The 19,118-nt window shown below is 50.4% G+C and overlaps 1 protein-coding gene across 2 annotated transcripts in view; it reads right to left on the bottom strand.

Moving 5' to 3' along the window:
• Positions 1-15,359, bottom strand: part of KCNB1 (potassium voltage-gated channel subfamily B member 1) — a 99,347-nt gene extending 83,988 nt beyond the window's left edge. Inside the window, exons 1-2 of one of the 2 annotated variants that reach the window (XM_032387760.1) lie at positions 15,292-15,359; positions 13,354-14,086 (exon numbers count right to left, since the gene is read on the bottom strand). In XM_032387760.1, the coding sequence (XP_032243651.1) occupies positions 13,354-13,920 (567 nt within the window). In that variant the 5' untranslated portion in view covers positions 13,921-14,086; positions 15,292-15,359. Of the gene's footprint in view, positions 1-13,353; positions 14,087-14,654; positions 14,770-15,291 lie in introns of those variants that run through there. The other variant, XM_032387761.1, reaches the window with a different exon arrangement.
• Positions 15,360-19,118: the final 3,759 nt, after the last annotated feature.

The raw sequence follows: 19,118 nt of genomic DNA, 5'->3' as shown, positions 1-19,118 counted from the left end.
TCCCTGCTCAGCAGGGAGTCTGCTTCTCCCTCTGACCCTCCTCCCTCTCATGCTCTCTGTCTCTCATTCTCTCTCTCGCAAATAAATAAAATCTTAAAAAAAAAAAAAAAAAAAATTAGATTGGTCTCTTCTCCCAGTCTTGAGGCCAGCAAGGGTCTGAAATGTTTAGGTAGGGGTGGGGGGCTTGGGGGCAGCAACCTGGAAGGACAGGGAGCGGGACTAGGGGACTTGCCTTGGGCCGCGTTTGCATAGTGCTTTATGTAAGAGAAAGCTGCCTACCTTCCAGCCTCTCCTTGGCACGGTCATTGTATGAAGAATTCGAGCAGGCAGGGTGTCGTAGTTGGAGGCCAGATCATGGCAAGGTTTGGGGTAGACTGTTTTCCTTTCTCCCTCTTGAGAAAAGGAGGGGAAAAGGAAAACCAACAACTCGAACAAAGCACTTGCACTTGGCCGGGCACCATGCTGGCCACTCCGGCGCACCGGTCCTTCCTGCTTGCCACACCTACCACACCCATTTTTCAGCCAGGGAAGCTGAGGCCAGAGAGCTGAAGGGTCTGTCTGCCCAGGTTCTCATAGCTCACATATGTGGCTGTGTTGGGATTATGAACCCAAGTCTCCAGAGTTCCAAACCAGAGTTCTTTCCACTTATCCTACCAGCCGTGCCATAGGAGATAAGGGAAAGCTTTGGTAAGAGGAGGGGAAGGGCGCCTGCCCCAGGTGGGCCTAACCTCAAAATAAACCAGAGAGACATTCCATCGCGGAAAGGGTGTAAATGCTGCCACATCCAAATTGGTCATTCAAGGTCAGGGAGGGCCTTTCTGAACAGGTGACATATGAGCCAAGATCTGAAGGATGAGAAGAGGCAGCTGGCTTTGCAAGATCTGAAGCCAGAGGCCCAGAGAGGTTAAGTAATCTGCTCAAGGTCACACAGCTAGCTTGTGCCTTCATTCCCTCCCTCTGGCCCTCCAACAAACCCTTCTAACGAAGCCCCTCCTCTGCATCGGGCCCTGGAGCGACGTTAGGATATAACTTCTCCCGGAAATGCTATTGTAACTCAGAGGAGCCTTGAAGAATAGGTAAATAAATGAACGTGGCAGGCGTTCCAATAGAACTTCATGAATGAATCGAGCAGCCCACCCACCCTGCCTTAGATCACAAAAACAAAGAAGATACAGTCCTAGACTTTGAGAACTTCCTGCTTTACTTGGGGAGATAAAACAAGTTCAGCAGAATATAGAATCCAATAGGGAGCATGTTAAAGGGCACAAGAGAGAAAGACAGAACTCATGGAAGAAAGGTCATTTCTGCAATTTGGGAAGGAGAGAAGTCAAGTTCAGGTTCTCAGAAAGGGCCACCTGGACCGAGAGGACCTCTCTGACCACACCCTGTTGTTTTCTACCAAAACATCTTGCTTCTCTCCTTCACAGCATACAGATTACACTGTGTGATTATTGCCATTTACTTTTTTATTTGGTTAATGCCCATCTTCCTCCAGGAGCCTAGAAGCTCCATGATGGCTGTGGATTATTTTTACAGTTACATTTATTCCCCCCACTCTTGGTAGCAGCACCTCAGTCTCTCCCTGGGGTGCCACCTGTTTTACTTCCATCTCTTGGTCTCTTCCCAGCTCCAGTCACTAAGATGTGATCCAGACCTGTTGAAGTGATTGGCTTAGGGATGCGCCAATGAAAATTAGTCCCGGGGTTTTGCTGGCTCTATTTGAAAAGAAACGTGCTTTCCCCACAGGATAGAAGCCTGGAGTTGCTGGAGATTATCTTTCCAGCCATGTTGGTAGAGCCTGCTGAAAGGCCAGAAACTTAGAGATATTAAACACCAAGTACTGATGACATATCAGCCCCTGGATCCAGCCCTGCCTGAAGCCATCCCTAACCCAGGACTTTTCAGTTACATTTTCTGCTTCGGTCTGTTTGAGCTGTATATTTGTTACCTGCAACCAAAAGAATCCTAACTAATAGATACACAAGTGCTTCTCAAGCACCCAGCACAGTGCATAGAATACAGTAATAAGCAATGGATATTTGTCACACAAACAACAGGTGGCATTGAAGCGGGAGCCCAAAACATGCACATACACCCACATGAAGTTATAAGATCCAGAGGAGCGCAGAATGGAAGCCAACTTTGAAACCAAAAGGATTGTCCCAGGAAGAGGAGAGGATGATGAATGAAATTGTGGTCACTATTTCAAAGAATAATAAATGATGTGTAAACATATCCATGGCATAGGAGATAAAGGAAAATCGATCCCTTCAAAGAGAGTGGGGATTCCAGGCACGATGAACAAATGGAAGGCAGGTTCAATATCATCATCTTAGCTCTACCTTCATTTTGCTTCCCACACACCCCTGGCAGGGCAATCGTGGGCTGCCTCATTGGCACACTTGGGTCCACAGGGACTCTAAGAGGCAGAGCTGACCAAGGTCAAGGGCCTTAAAGATCACACGGGCCTTGAAAGACTCAAGGATGGGCCCTGGGCAGCAATTAGTGAAATATGATGGTCTATTTTTAGAAGCCGTTTGATTCCAGGTCCATTACCTGGTGGATGTGAGTGATGGTATGGAATTGTCGAATGTAACATTATTCTCTCAGACAGCGTCTGCTTGGCAGGCCACATTGGGCAATTATGGTGGAGACCGGTCTTGTTGCAGAGCAAAAATGGAACAGTCAGGGCATGAGGAAAACACCTCAAGTGTCTAATTTCATTGTGTCTCCTTGTTGTGAATGGAAGGCCAGAGGTCACTTCTTCCTGGCCCAGGAAGTGTGGGCATAGGAGTGGGCAGGTAGAGACAAGGATGGTGGGAGAAAATGGGAGGGGATACACCTGGGAGACCCTTGCTTTGTAGGGGAGATCACTCCGATCAATCAACACACAATCATGCAAGTTTGCTCACTCATTCACTCAATAAACGTTTACTAACACTTAAGCAAAAATAATAACAATAGTTAACTTGTCCTGAAAACTCGCTGAGTGCCCGGGGACTGCTCTGAGTGCTTCGTATAGAACCGTCACCCTAGCTGTTGTGAGACTCCCCAAATTATGGATCAGGAAGTCAAAGCCCAGAGAAGTTAAGTCATCCCACCAAGGACACACAGCTTGAATCATCCCTGAGCTGGGATCTGAATCCAGGCAGTCAGGTTGCAAAGCCTGCTTTTTAAAGCATCCCTGTCTCTCTGTGGGCCAGGCCTGGCATCCACAGAACATCCCATAAGCTACTCCTCACAGTGTTTTGTGTGAGGAAGGTATGAACATCAGGCTTTCGGAGCACAGAGGAGGGAGCAGCCAGGGCTGCCTGAAGAGGATGTGGGTGGTGAAGGGAGGAAAGAGAGACTGCAGGCAGACAAGAGGAAGAAGGAGGTGCAAGGCAGAACAATCAGTCTGGGCAAAGGTGTAGAGCAGGACTAGGGAAGGATGGAGTAGTCCGGGAATGCCAGAGGTGGGTGTGGAATGAGTAGAGGGGTCAGGGAGAAGGTATGGAAGGAAGTGAAGGTGGAGAGGTTGTCTGGAGCCTTGAAGGTCAACTAAGGAGTTTGGACTTTATCCTGGGAGCAGTGAGAACCTTAGAAGGGTTTCTGGAAGGGGATGATGTGAGCAGATTATACTTGAGAAAGATGGCTCTGGTTCTCTGCAGAGGAAGGCTCGATGCAGGGAGGCCTGTGTGGAGGCTCAGTAGAAAGGTCACGGTCCAACGGTGACAGACAAGTTCAGCCCTCTGATCTTATCTCCCCAACTCCCCTGCTGGCTCACTCTGCTCCGGCCACACTGGTCACCTGGCTGTTGCTTGACTGACCCAGACATGCTCCTGCCCCAGGGCCTTAGCACACGCTGTCTTCTCCATCAGGGAGGATTCTGAGCAGGGGAGTGAGCAGATCTGACTCATAAAAGTCCCTCTGGTTGCGTGTGGGGGACAGACTGTGGGGGTAGTGTGAAGATGGAAGCACAGACAGGAAGAGGCTCCTGCAGTGGTTCAGATGGGAGAGGATGGGGGCCTGAGTCAGGGATGCAGCAGTGGGGCAGTGAGAAGTGGCCACATTCCAGACAGGTGTCACCCATGCTTGTGTTTCACTGTCTTTCACTTGCATTCCACAAAACTTTCATGAGTGGAAGAGGAATGGTGGAGCCATGCTGGGTGTTTCAGGGACTGTCCCTTATCTCTGTCAACAATTACCCAGACAGCACCTCCCTATGTCCCCAGCACTGTGCACAGAGCTCGATGCCTGTTAGGACCTCTGACCCTCCCTACCCCAGGGCTCTCCCCAAGAGTCAAAGTCATCCAGAGCAGCAAATGGTGCTGGGAAAACTGGGTGCCCACATGCGAAATGATAAAGTTGGTCCCTTACCTCACACCACACACAAAAATTAGCACAAAATATTTCAAAGACCTTAATGTAAGACCTAAAAGTATAAAACTCTTAGGAAAAAAGATAGGAGGAGAGCTTCATGACATTGGATTAGGCAGACTTCTTGAATATGACACCAAAACACAGGCAATCAAAGAAAAAAGAGACAAATAGGTCTTCATCAAAATTTAAAACTTAGGTGCATCAAAGACACAATCACCCAAGTGATAAGGCAACCCACAGAATGGGGGAAAATATGTGCAAATCATAGATCTGATAAGGGGTTAATATCCAGAATATATAAAGAACTCTACAACTCAACAACAAAAAGACAAACAACTTGATTAGAAAACAGGGAAATTACTTGAATAGACATTTCTCTAACGAATATGTACAAATGGCCAGCAAGCACATGAAAAGATGCTCGACATCACTTGTCATTAGTGAAATGCAAATCAAGACCACAGTGAGACACCACGTCACACCCAGAAGAATGGCTATTATCCAAAGAACAGAAAATACCAAGTGCTGGTGAGGATGTGGAGAAATTGGAACTTTGTGCCCTGTTGGTGGGAATGCAAAATGGTGCAGCTGCTGGGGAAAACAGTAGGGCAGTTCCTCAGAAAAGCAAAGAAAGAATTACCATGTGATCCAGCAGTTCCACTACTGGATATATACCCAAAAGAATGCAAAGAAGGTCTGGAGGAGATATCGTCAAAACGTGGAAGCAAGCCAAACATCCATGGATGGATGAATGGCTAACCAGAGTGTGGTAAACACGTACAATGGAGTATTATTCAGCCTTAAAAAGGACGGAAATCCTGGCATAGGCTATTACATGGATGAACCTTGAGGACATTACGCTAAGTGAAATAAACCAGTCACAAAAAGACAAATACTATATGATTCCATTCATATGAGGCACCTAGAGCCGTCAAATTCTTAGAGACAGAAAGCGGAATCGTGGTTGCCAGGGGCTGAGGGGTGAGGAAAGGAATGCTATTGCTTAATAGATACAGAGTTTCAGTTTTGCAAGATGAACAATTTCTGGAGACTGGTTGCACAACAATGTGCATATGCTTAACATTCAATGATATACTTAAAAACAGTTAAGATGGTGAATTTTATGTTTTATGTATTTTGCCAGAAATAAAACAAGAACTCATCTGGGGGTTGTGTTCCAATTGTGGGGCTCAGGCATAAGTGTTTTTCAAAGCTCAAGGGATGTGAAGGTGCAGCCAGGGTTGAATAGCACGGCTCTGTGAAGTATGCCCTATTTATCATGTCTACTTCCCAGTCTTACAGAGGTGAGGTGCCCCATGTGCTTGCACCGCCAGGAAGTGATGGAGGTGGGATTTGAACCCAGGCCCTTAGGAATATGTCTTGTGTGGTGACATTATGTCTTATTTGTTATTTATGTCACCGGAGAAACATTTTAAGGAGAACTGTGCACTGGACATTAACATGTGAATTTTGGCTGGTCATGCTCACCTTTACCAGAGGCACCGAAACCAAGAATCTCTCTCTCCCTCGGGAAGGAGGTTGGGCCTTATCTATTAAACTACCTATTAAAAAAATAAATAAATAAACTACCTATTAAAATAATGCCTAATGCTAATCCTGTGTCTCTAGTAGTCCCATCCAGTAGCCTTTGAGGGCAGGGTCCTGATGGATCAGGCGCCAGGAACACTCCCAAGTCAGGTGGGAGACGCCTAACCCATCTCTCCCCTCAAAGCACGTTCCCCAGGGTGAGAAGGGCAAGGTGGGGATGGCTCCTGGAGCTTTCTTCTCACTTCCTGAAGGCTCTTCACACAGCCCAGAGGCCAGACCATGGGCTCAAAGTCAGGGAGCCCTCCCATTCCCTGTGTGACTGTGGGCCAGCCACTTCACCTCTCTGGGCCTCCGTTTCCATGGCTACGAGTAGAGATAATTGTCCCTCCCTCACAGGGTGGCCTGGGCGTCAGATCCATAAAGGTCCTTGCGTCTGCACCACTCCGTAAGCACTGGATGGTAGCTACTGTCACTGTCAGTTCTTATTTTATCCAGGAGACAGAGGTGAGGCTGACTGAGCCCACCAGCCCTGGATTCTCTTCTTTTAGGAGGATCTCTGGTATGGGTTTTGTTGTAAGATGCTTTTTTAGCCCACAAGACAATCAGGACACTGAAGACGTGACATTTCCCACAGATCTGTGGTTCATTCCACCAGAACCAGACCCCAAGACAAGGATCCAAGTGCAAGTAGCTTATGTGGGAAGTCATCCCAGAAAACACTGGTAGGGGAGAGGGGCCGTGAGATAGGGAAGGGAAAGAAGCCAAACAGCGTTTATAATCAAGCAAGGAAATACTGTGGGCACCAGGAACTCTGAGGCACCTCTGAGTTACCCCCCCAATCCAGGGGTGAGGGAGCCAGGGTGTTCATACAGCTTCCCCCATCAGTCAGCAGTGGAGGGCTGCTCTGGGTGGGGCATTAGGTCCCTGTCGTTCCTGGACTCACTGGCCAGAGGAAGCCTCTAAGGCAAAGCACTGCAGGTGCTGGGCAGCTGGGAGTTGGGCTGGTGGCACAGAAATGATAAGAGCTAAAAGGATCTGGGTGGGACATGGCCTCTCCTCTCTTGGGGCTGAGCCCCCGTTCTGCCCCAACTGCCCCTGCGATGGTGAGTGAGTTATATATAACCTCACCTTACAATGAGCATGTCTCATTTTAGAAGACGATGACTTTTTTTTGAAAAGGAGCTTATTTATCTGGCAGGATCATCAGGAGGATTAAATGAGACAATGACGATTAAAAACAAAACCAAAAACAAAACCCCTAAAAGTTACTGAAGGCTTTCTATGTGCCAGACCCTTTGCATACATTAACTCATTTAATTTGGTAGCAATTCCATGAGACAGGCTTTGTTACTGCCCTCACTTGATGCATGAAGGAACTGGGGCACGGAAAGGTATAGCAGTCTATCCCAAATCGCATGGTTAGTGAGTAAAGGAACCGGACTTTGAACTTGGGCCATCCAGCTCTAAAATCAGGGCTCCCATCCATGCTACTATCAAATCTAGGACGTACACAAAGTGCTGGGTATGGAGTTGGTGTTTACTGCTAGCTTGTTCTCTTTCAGTTAATGAAGCTTTGGCCAAACTGCTCATTTGGCCAACACTTTTCCTCCCTAAGCATTTTCACATTTTCACATTTTGTTGCCTTTCAAAACCCCCAAGAGACCAGCTGCCAAGGTATGATCCTGGTCAAGCATCCTAATGGAATGGTAAGATCTTTGAGCCTCGATGAGGGTACCAATGAGGTCAGAAAGGCCTGGAAATGGTCCCTGACCTGTACCGACTTGCAGTGTGACCCAGGCAAGTCGCTGGAGCATCCTCTGTGTTTCCTTATATCTAATGGGGATCCTGGATTTCTGATGCCCGGCTTCAGCACCTTACATCCACCATCATACTTAATCCCTTGGGCAGCCCTGTGAGGCGGGGGGTGGGGGTGTTTATTTTCATCCTCATCTACAGATTCGGAAATGGAAGCTAGGGGAGGTGAAGCGATTTGCGCAAAGTACAGAGCTAGGAAATGGCAGGGCTGGGATTCCAACCCAGGACGGTGTGACCCCACAGCCAGGATTCCAGATCTCTGCAGTGTTGTCTCCAAGGAATAAACACAAACATCTAGGATGACCGACCTGGGGCTGGCAAGAGCCTCGGCCACAGATGACTCATAGCGCTGAAAAGGCCCCATAGATTCCAAATTGGTTTCCCTCATTTTTTCGGTTCTCCCCCCCACACATACCCGCCCTCATTTTTTCTTGATGACAATACACAAATCCCCCTGGCTCAGGTTAAGGAAGCAGAAGGATCATCACATTAGAGGCATGAAATCCCGAAGGGGCGGGCAGTGATCGGGCAATCCACAACACTGGGACAGGAGATGTTGCCATCCAGGGGTGTAGCTAGCAGAGAGGAATCCCCTGATAATGCTAATAATCGCTGTTGTCATTTATCAAATGCTGACCATGTGCCAGGCACTTTATGCAGATTATCTCCTTGTGGCCCTCTCAGGTAGGCTCCATTTTAATTCCCATTTTCTAGATGAGGACACTAAGACTCAGAGAAGGGAAGGAACTCCCCCAAGGTCATATTCCTGGTAAGCCATGGACCTGAGAACTGAACCATATCTTCTAGACCCTGGAGATGATCTTTTTTTTTTTTTTTTTTTTTAAGATCTTATTTTTTAAGTAATCTCGATACCCAACATGGGGCTTGAACTCACGACCCCGAGATCAAGAGTCGCACACTCTACCGACTGAGCCAGGCAGGCTCCCTACCCCCACCCAGAGATGATTCTTAATCAAATCTGTGGTGGTCAAAATACTGACCACTATCTTTAAATAAGGACCACTCCCACTTTTGAATATAATAATATGTAATTATTATGATTATTCACATTTATAAAGTACTTTCCATTTGCAAATTATATTCACATCTGAAATCTCACTGAGTCATCAAAACCGCCCCAAGAGGTGGGCATTGCTCTAACTGCCATTTGGCCAATGAGCTCACTAAAGTGCAGACAGCTTGAATGATCTGCCCAAGATTCCAGGATTAAGAAACACAGGCTGGGAACCAGACCAGCCTGGGTTCAGGCCCTAGCTCTGCCATTTTCATTCCTGCCACAAATATTTATTGAGCATTTAATTGTGGGAGTTCCAGCAAGTGGTTTCACCTCTCAGAGCCTCAATTTTCTCTTCGTGAAAGAGTCTTAATACCACTCATCGAAGCCATTCCTTCCTGCATCTGAAAATGCCAGACACTTGCCTTCCCCGGCTTCCCTGCTGTGAGAGCATGAGCATGTGACCTGATTCTGGCCAATGGGATTTGAAAAGAAGTCTGAGGGGACTCCTGGGAAAGGTTTGCCTCTCAGGGAAAAAGGTGGCACACGGGATGAAATGTCCCTCTTCACTGGTTGGACCTCATGGGTCTACATTAGCCGTCTTGTGACGTGAGGCTGAATCAAGCCTGAGGGCCAAGCCACCTGCAGGAGCTGGAGGAGCAGAAAGATGGAACGATTCTAGAATCCTGATGGTATCATGGAGCCATTAGCCCAAAACCAGCTACCTTGGAATTTTCTGTTACGTGAGATGATGCATCTTCCTCCTTGTAGAGGCCACTTTTAGTTTTCTATTCTGTTACTTGCAGTCCAAATTGGCAGATTACCTGATAGGATTGTTGAAGGGATTTCAATGAGATAGGGGATATAAAGTACCACTAACTAGTGCCTGGCACAATCAACAGTAGCCAATCAGACTGAGATACATGCCCTGAGACTATTCCAGGGAAGGCAGACCCTCCTGGCCTGGTGAATTATTTCCCTCTCTCTCTTGCTAAGAAAAGCCTGGAGATTTTTCCAAGAAAGCAGAAACCCGTGGTGGCCCAGGACCACAATCCTGCTGCTTGGACGGGGCTGACCCCAGCTTCCAAACAAGAATCATCACACTGCCTTTTGCCTAATGGATTTTGATTTTCACTCCCCTGACGGTGAAGGCTAGAGCCTGTACTTTGGTTTGTCTCCGTGTTGCCAGAACATCCCATCAATTATTAACAGCGTCAGCTCGGTCTCCCAGTACTGCTATCAGAAGGAAAGAGTTTGTCGCAACTCAGCCCACCCAGTCATAGAGAAAGGACTCTGCTCCTATTTATAGCAACGAGCCCCACCTACTCCCATGTGCTAGGCACCGCGCTAAATCTTCACAAACATGATTTCATGATGACCCTGCAAGAAGGGCCTTGCATCTCCATCTTATAGGTGGAAGGCGAAGGCTTGCAGAGGTGAAGAACCCGCCTGAGGCCAGAAACTGGGGAGGTGGTGGGACTGGGCCTGGGACCCTGGTCTGTCCTTGCTCTGAACATAGGAGATATGCTTGTTCCTGCATCTCACAACCACAGAGAAATGATCCTCCCTTTGACCATCTCATTCTGTGGCTTCTAAGAAATTTCCATAGGCTTTGCTGCTCTGATAAGCAAGGCATCTAACCTGGCGGATGGATGGGGTGGGGTGGGCAAAGTACACGTGACTGAAGGAGGCCAGGAAGCTGGGCTGCAGGCAGGCAGTGAGGAACAAGAGACAGAGCCCCCAAACCCGAGACACACTGACTGACTGCTTGATTCATTCATTCAGTCCACATGTAGTTATTTGGAGCTCCTCTGGGCCAGCCACCTTGACGGGTGCTGGGAACAGAGCTGTGACTGTAACTCATGGACCTCGCACTCTGGAGGGTGAGAAAGAAAAGGAAGCAAATAAAATTTCAGGTGGTGCTCAAAGCCTAGGCAGGAAAGACATTGAGTGTGGTTGCAGAGAGTAAGGGGAAGGAGAACGTTTTAGACAGGGGTCGGGAAAGTCCCTCGGAGGAGGGGTTATTTGAGCAGGGACTTGCTCAAATGAGGAATGAGGAGAAGCAGCTGGAATGGGACAAGAGGGGGCAAAGCATTCCAGGTGGCAGGAATAGCAAGTGCAAAAGTCCTGGGGCAGGCTTTAGCCTGCCCTGGGTAGGGAACAGCAAGGAAGCCAGTGGACTGGAGCCCAGTGAACCAGAGGAGAGTCGAATAGATGAACTCAGAGAGAGGACATGGGGACCGATTCGGTAGGGTCTGATATGCCATGGTGGAAGGTTTGGATTTTATTCTGAGTGTGGTGGGAAACCTCTGGAGGATTTTAAGCAGATGAATAATGTGATCCAGTCTCTAATTTGAAAAGCTCCCTCTGGCTGCTGTGTGGGCAATGGATTTGCAGGGGGCAAAAGTGGAAGCAGGGAGACTGGGGAGAAGTCTGTGGCACTTAATCACTATGGAAAGAACAACATCTTCAAAATCACACTTGGGTTTGAATTTCTGGCTACTCCTGTTTGCCTGCTGTGTGACCTTAGGCACGTTACTCAACCACTCCGAACCTCCCTATTTGTGAAAGGCGGGATAATAACAGAGAGCTGGTATGAGGACCAGTTGTGTTGTTACATTTCATACACAGTGAATGTTTGATCAATGGTCAGGATTTCTATACTGAGGGACCAACGATCATGCTTGCCTGTGAGCCTCCCCATTTCAGCTCTGGCTGCGGAATGTCCTAGACCGTCCATTTGCCAGGAATGTGAACTGACAGCCTGAGCCTGGGATCATGGAGAGGTCATGAAGCTCGTCCCTGTGAGCGGATTAACCCGAGGGCAAGATGAGGCTGTTTATTCCCAAACAGCACTTTTTGCAAGCCTGAGCTCCCTCCACTGTCTTGCTGCCAGACGCCAACCCAAACACAGCCCTTTGCCGGCTTCTTCCCTGGGAGGGTGACTCGACCCTCCCTGGCCCCTCATTCTCATGTCTTAGGGACAGGACAGGGACAGGGAAGAGTCATGTTTGGGCCTAACCAGGGTGTGTGTAGGAGGAACCCGTGTCAGGCCTGGAAATAGCAAAATAAGTCTGCTGATCCTAAGCCGGTTAAGGGTGAGTGACTGTCTTAAGAAGGAAGGTTTCTGGACACGAAACCTAGGGCAGGATTATGGTCAGAGGCAGCCCACAGAAGAGAAAACCAGGCCTAGAAATCTCTGCATTCTCTTTGGGGTTGCCAGGAAAGAGAGAAAACGTTCAGGCCTCCTTCCACCTTCCTCCCAGCCACCCCCTCTGCATCTACTCTCAGAGGCCCCTCCCCAAGCCACCAGATCTGGGGAAAGGACCCCACAGTGTCCCCTTCAGACCCAGCCTTGCAGGTGGACCTGCAGTGAAGGGCCAACTAAGCCAGGGGGATCCCACAAGGAGAGGCCAGGCAGGGCACGAGGCAGCCCGAGCACATACATGATGCTTCCTCCTGCCTTTTTCCTTTTGCCACAAACACATTTACCTACCTGCCCCCCCACCCCCTCCTGGCCCCACTCTTTGAGAGTGTTCTGCATGTCTTTCCCAGCGTGGTAGTCCTGGATTTCGACATCAACACTTCTTATTTCTGGCTCCCCCTGGGCCTCACACAACCTCTTCTAGAGTGCTGAACACTGTGTTGTCATTTACTCCCGACACCCAGCACGTTGGCCACCTGAAGACAGGCCCCATCTCTCCAAGGCATTCCTGGAACCCAGCCCAACACAAAGCAGCAGCTCATCAGCACTGACCCCCTTCCCTGGCCTGGCCCCCCACGCCAAGTCTGTCTCAGGCCAGCATACCCTCTGCCTTTACCCAGCAGCACACTGGTCCACTTGGTGTGATCTAAGCCTTTCTGCCTCCTTCTGCTTCATTTTTCACATTGCCTCATTTTTCTCTCTTATTTCAAAATTCACATCCTCTTCCGACAGCCAAAGCATCTTTACAAGCTGCACCAAATCATTCTTGGAATAAACTCACCAAATAAATAAAGAACAAACCAGGGGTGACCCCTCGCCCACAAGCATCCATAGGCAGCTGCGTGCGTCATGCATGCACACACCTACCCCTCAGAGTCCCTGTGCCTCATTTTTCTTACTTATGTTAAAACTGCCTGACAGTATCTCAATGTTCTCCAAGCACATCTGTAAGCTGCTTTCATTCCTTCCTTGGGGCAAAGTGGGGTTATAAATACAGGGGTAAGTATTAGAATCTCAGGTGACCCCCCCTTCCGCCTGGGTCTAGGACTCCACGAGGGAGCATTATGTATATAGACCAAACTCAACTCCATCCCAGCAAGGCTTTATCGTCCCTCTGTGCCTTCTTATTTACAGTGTCCACCCTCTTGCTGCGGGAGTTTACATCTCTGCAAATCCTCTTCTCCAACAGAGTCGAGGTATAAAGTATTGAATGATCAAGGGATGAGGTAACCAATGCAAACAGTAACAGTCGGAAGGTGTTGGTCCTCACCTCTGAGGTCTGGGCCACAGCCCCTCCCCCTTCCTGGTCTTCTTTGGGAAAGAAGCCAGAGACTCCCCCAGCGGTGGTCCTCCAGCCGGGGACCCAGGCAGAGCCCCCAGTGCAATTGCCCCCAGATCCCAGACTCACCTTGGCAGCCACGGAAGAATTGGGCTTCTCCAGGAGGTCCCAGAGCTTTTTCCTCTTTTCTGCGCAGCACGTGTTATCGAACTCCTCCCCCTCTCGCTCCCGCAGGGTCTCGGCCTCCCGCTTGAGCTCCTCGTTCATCTGCTCCTTCTTCTGGTGGTAACGGGCTTGGCAGCAGGACTCTAGGTAGATTTCGTCGATGCCCCAGTAGTCAAGCTCTTGGCTGAAGCTCAGCGCGCACATCTCCTCCATCATGTGCAGCCGCCCAGTGCGGTAGAAGTTGAGGATGGAGGTGAAGGCGCCTGGATGGCGGTCGAAGAAGTACTCGTTGTCGTCGAGGCTGTAGTCGTCACACACCTCGAGCAGCGAGTCGTGCGTGTTGCAGTCGCGCAGCTTGCCCAGCCGCGTGCGAGGCAGGCGGTCCAGGGTGCGCCAGAGCACCTCGTGTGCCAGACCCCCGACGTTGAGGCGGACGCGCCTCGAGCACGCCTTGCTACGCACGATCTCCATGGGCTCGGGCGGCAGCGAGCTGGTGGAGCGGGAGCCATGCTTCGTCATGCCCGCCGGCATCGCTGGTCCGGCCGCCCCCGCCCCCCCTGCCCCCCCAGGCCGCTGTCACTGGACGGCAAGGCCGGCCGCTGCGGGGGAGGGGGGCAGGGAGCGCTGTGGGCTGTTGGAGGTGCAGGGGACCGCGCGGGCGCGCGTCACGGCCGGCTTCTCACCTCCATCCCGACCGCTGAAAGGCAGGAAGCGGACGCGGGTCAGCAAACAGGGAGCTGGGAGCGGCCCCTCCCCACCTCTCCACCGGGGCCCCAACCGGCCTTGACCTTCCTGGTGCTTAAGCGGCTCAGGACTGGGGGGCGGGGGGCGGGGGGCGGGGGTGGCTGGACGGCTTGGCGCTGTCCCTCCCGCCAGTGCTGAAGTCCGCCCCACCCCATGGGTGGAGGGAGGGGCGGCTCTTCGGGGCGGGGAGAGGGCCCCCAAGAGGCGCTTCGGGGATCCGGGAGGCCCCACCCCGGGTTTCTGCCGCCCAGGCCAGACCCAGCCGCCCGGGGCGCTGTCCTCCCCTTCGAGTGCTGAAACTCGCTTCTTTCTGGGTCTCCCCGTCGAGTCCCGAACCAGCCCCACAATGGGCAAAAGGGATGCTGCATGAAAAACTTTTTTTTTTTTTTTCAGATTTCTCATCTTTTCCTTCCCCCTGCTCCGAAATAATTAGAATTTGAGCTCTAGGAGGTGGCAGTGGGTTGGCTTTTTCAAACCTTAAAAGACTTGGGGAGAATTCTGGGGGGATTTCAGCTGCCCACCTGTCGGAGGTCATAACTGACGGGGTGGTCAAAGACAGCCTCGCTGTTCCGGAGCGACCCCTCTCCCTAAAGCACGGGAGCATCTCTTGAGGTCGCTCCGGTAACTAAGTGAGCCCTGAAAGACGCAAAGCCAAGATCTGTGCGGAGTCCTGCCCCTCCCCCTGTGCCCCCTACCCCACCGCAGGAGGGGCGCGCAGAGTCCTGCGGATCCACCTGCTCCATCCTTCCTTCTCTCCTTCCCCGCCCCCTTCCCCCCCCCCCCACCTCGCTCCTCTCCTGCGATGGCTTTTTATAACTCCGGGTTCTGCGCCTTTCCCGGGGCTTGGAAGGGAAGGGGTGGGGGAGGTGGGAGGCGGGGAAAGGAGCTGAATTTTCTGGCCTTTTCAAAACGTGCCCTCCTCCCGCCGCGCGCTGGTGATTTCGGGGGCTGCCCTGAGCCCCCCAGCATGTGATCCTGACGCCCTCTCCCCTCGCGCCTCCCCAGGCCCCAACCCTTGCCCGAAGAACCCCCCCATAACACCTCCCCCGGCCTGAAGCCGCGGAGCCCGGGTAGACCAACAGGCCGAACCGCGGCAGGCGAGCCCCCTTCCTCTGTCCCCCTATGTCCCCGCCGCTGGCCGCGCGCCTCAACACTCACCCCCAGGGCGGCCGCTTCCCGGGGCCAGGGAACGCGCATCGCCCCGGCCGCCCGGGCGCCCCCGCCCGCGGGCAGCGGCGAACCCGGGGCCGGGCCGGGCCCGGCCTACGCCGGCCGGGCAGGCGACGCGCTAGGCTGCAGGCGCCGCGGAGCCGGGGCTCCTCTCCGCGGCTGGGGGCGCGGGCGAGCGCTGGGGGCGCGGGTGGCAGGTCCGCGATCGGGCGGCGCCTCCTGCTCCACCTCCTCCTGCTCCTGCTCCTGCTCCCGCGGCGGCGGCGGCGGCGGCGGCGGCGGCGGCGGCGGCGGCGGCTGCTTGAGCGAGATCAACAAGTCGGGGCTGAGCTTAGGCTCTGCGCTGGCTGCGATTCTGTCCCGCACTTCGGAGCGCCCGGAGTCGGGCACCGAGGCGGGACGGCGCCACCTGCGGGTCGGAAGCGTGCGCGCCGCTTAACTCCTGCCTGCCCGGCCCAGCCTCCAGGTGAGGCTGGGGGCGGGCTAGGGCTTTGCGCGAAGATGCACCTGGCGGCCCGGCCCTTCCCACCTGGGCTCCCTTTCCTGGCTGCCTCGCAATCCTGCCTTCTTTTGTCAGGTGAAGAACGTGGGGGTGAGCGCCTACTCTGTGTGAGGCACTAGGATAAGCGGCTGAGAAACAGCTGTGAATCAAACACAAACGTTCGGCCCTTCGAGAGCTGGCTGGAGACAGACAAAAAACAAGAAAGTAAAAAAATATGTCAGACGGTGATAAGCGCTGGGGGGGATAAGGAAGTAGAGGAGAGGGATAGAGGCAGGGGTGGGGGGGGCAGATTGCAATTTTAAATAGCCCTTGCTTTCACGAGCTTCCATGCTAGATTCTAAAACCTAATTCTAGGAGGGAATTCTGGATTCTAGTGGAGGAAGGTAGACAATGAAGTAGATCAACAGATAAATATGCAATGTGGCAGCTGGTGGCAACAGCAAAGATGAAAAATAAAGTAGGGTGAGGGGAAGAGAGAGTGAGGGGTCAGCTGGTTTATAGAGCCTGGCGATTCATTATTCATTCATTCATGTTACCTTGGGCAGCTGGTTATTGAGAGCTTACTGGGTGCCTGGCCCTGTGCCAGGCTGGGCAAAGGAACCATCCTTCCGTGGAGCTCCTGTCCAGTGGAGGAGACAGAATCCATCAAATAATCTCCAGAAATGAATATAGAACCAAAGGATTTACCTGAAGACGTGAGCAAGGCTTACCTAAGGATGCCATAGTTAGACCTCATGTTTACTCATTTATTCTTCCAAATACATATTTACTGCATGACAAATAAATAGGAGCTAGGGATACACAGTAAGCCCCCTGCTTTGGAAGAGAAAGCTGTGACTAAGCCACAGGGCCCCTTCCCCTCTCTGGCCCTTTTCTTCATTTATAAAATGAAGAGATTCATTTCCATAGTGTTGCACATATTATATATATAGTATAATATATAATATTATATATAATATATAGTATAATATAATATAATATAATGAATAGTATAACATTATATATATATATATATATATGTTTAAAGTAGGCTCCACAGCCAGCATGGAGCCCAACACATGGCTTGAACTCATGACCCTGAGATCAAGACCTGAGATAAAATCAAGAGTTGGACCCTTAACAGACTGAGCCACCCAGGTGCCCCAATATTACTATATTTTAAAAATCTGTTTACTTTCATCACCTCCATCATCATGGTCCTTGTCCAAGATGTCATCCTCTTGTGGGTAGAAGCCAGGGATTCTGCTAAACATCCTCCAGTGCACAGGATGGGCACTCACAATAAATAATTCTCCAGGTCTGAATGTCAATAGTGCCAAGGTTGAAAAACCCTAGATTAATTTAATAGAAGGCAAAGGTATTTGCTGGTCTGGAAATGCTATTCTCTCAACCACTAATTGGTGAGCACCTACTATATGCCAAACACTACTCTAGACACTGGAGATACAGCGAGAAGAATAAAACAAGCAATCCCTATGCTCTTGGACTTATATTCTGGTGAGGAATACAGTTAATAAACAAGTTAAATAAATAAATCAGATCACTTGGATTGTGATAAATGCCATGAAGAAAAGTAAACAAGAGGAAGTGGTAAAGCATGTCTGAGAGGCACCAGCAACTTTAGATAGGGGTGTCAGGCAGGAAGTCTTCCAGGAGATGATATATCTAAGCTCAGAACCTGAGGGCAGGGAGAAGACAACCATGTGAAATTCTGAGGAAGGGGTTACAGGCAGGGGAGCCAATAAAAGCAAAGGCCGTAAGGTGGAAATGACCTTGGGAAGGAAGGTTAGAGAGGTAGACGGGACTAGGCCATACAGAGCCTTGTTGGAATTTTATTCTCAAGGTTAAGGAATGAGTTTGAGTTTTTTCTGATCCTGATGGGAAGCCATGACAGCCTTTAAGCAGAGAAGTCCCATGTGCTGATATATTTTTGGAAGTGATTCTTCCAGCTGCTGTGTGCATTATGAAGTATTGGGGGACAAAGATGGCAGCAGGAAGACCCCTCATGAGGCATCTGCAATTGTCCGGGCCAGTGGTGAGGGGCTGGGACTGGAATGATGGTAGTGAAGATGGTTGGGCAATTTCACGGCCACAAGGCTCTGGAAGGAGATTGATTCTTCCCCAAGCTCAAGGCTAGTGCTAGATACCCCATGTCATTCAGATTCTTCCCTCTGGGTGGCCCAAGTCCTGCAAAGTTTGGTTCCAGATTTAGATAAAGAACATCTAGATACACCTGGATCTTGGAAGTGCAGACAGTGGGAATAGCTCTGTCTCTGTTTCCCCAGGCTCTGCGCAGCGCACAGTTCAGAAATTTTCCTTTCTGAATGAAAAGACTAACTATTTGAAAACATCTGACCTTCATTTCCTAGAATTTTCTGCCATCATAAGAGGAGAGACTGCCTAGAAATAAAGCCAATTCAGGGGAAAGTAGAGCCCAGAGGTTGAGATACTGAGTCCCGACAATGTCGTTAGAGTTTCTGGATCCAGTCATGCCTGAAGGCATTGCCCCTGGATTTTCCAGCTGTGTGAGCTAGTAAATACTCCCTTTTTACCTAAACCAGACTGAGTTGTGATATTTTCCTTTATGTCCCAAAGAGTCCAACTGATAACAATTCTTTCTCCACAAACCAAAAGTTTCCCATCTCCTTATAATGTACTTATAAGAAACAGGGGGAAAGAAAATGAACTTACAGGAAACAGGGCAAAAAGAATAATAAAATTCAGAATGTTTTACAGAAAAGGGACCCCCTCCACCCCGGAAAGAGTTCAAGTATAACCATGTCATTTTGCAGATGGGAAAAATTAAAAGCTCATCAAGGGGAACAGCATCCGAAAGGTCAACCAGAGAGTAGGCAGCTGAGTGCCCGCACCAGGTCACAAACTATATCTGCTCAGGCCCTCTCGGCAGACTTCCTGCTGAGAGGTGTTGAGATTTTTACCTGAGGCTGAGTGATATCAAGTCAGCCCAATTCACCCCTGTAAATACAAGTGAATCCCTTGTAAACTGTAGTAGCAAGAGATGTATCCACTCAAAGTCAGTTTTTTCTTCCTTCTTAAACCCCATAATACGGGGCATCTGGGTGGCTCAGTCATTAAGTGTCTCAGGTCATGATCCCAGGGTCCTGGGATCGAGCCCCTCATCGGGCTCCCTGCTCAGCCGGAAACCTGCTTCTCCTTCTCCCACTCCCCCTGCTTGTGTTCCCTCTCTTGCTATGTCTCTCTCTGTCAAATAAATAAAAAATTTAAAAAAAAACCATAATAATAGCCATCACTCTTTATAATCCCACTGAGTGGCCTCAGGTTTCTTGGCACT

This window comes from Phoca vitulina, unplaced genomic scaffold, assembly GCF_004348235.1.
Source record: "Phoca vitulina isolate PV1807 unplaced genomic scaffold, GSC_HSeal_1.0 scaffold50, whole genome shotgun sequence".
In the NCBI taxonomy this organism is placed as follows: domain Eukaryota; kingdom Metazoa; phylum Chordata; class Mammalia; order Carnivora; family Phocidae; genus Phoca; species Phoca vitulina.
Note: the sequence above shows the minus strand (reverse complement) of the source record. Positions and strands in the feature narration are given on the sequence as shown.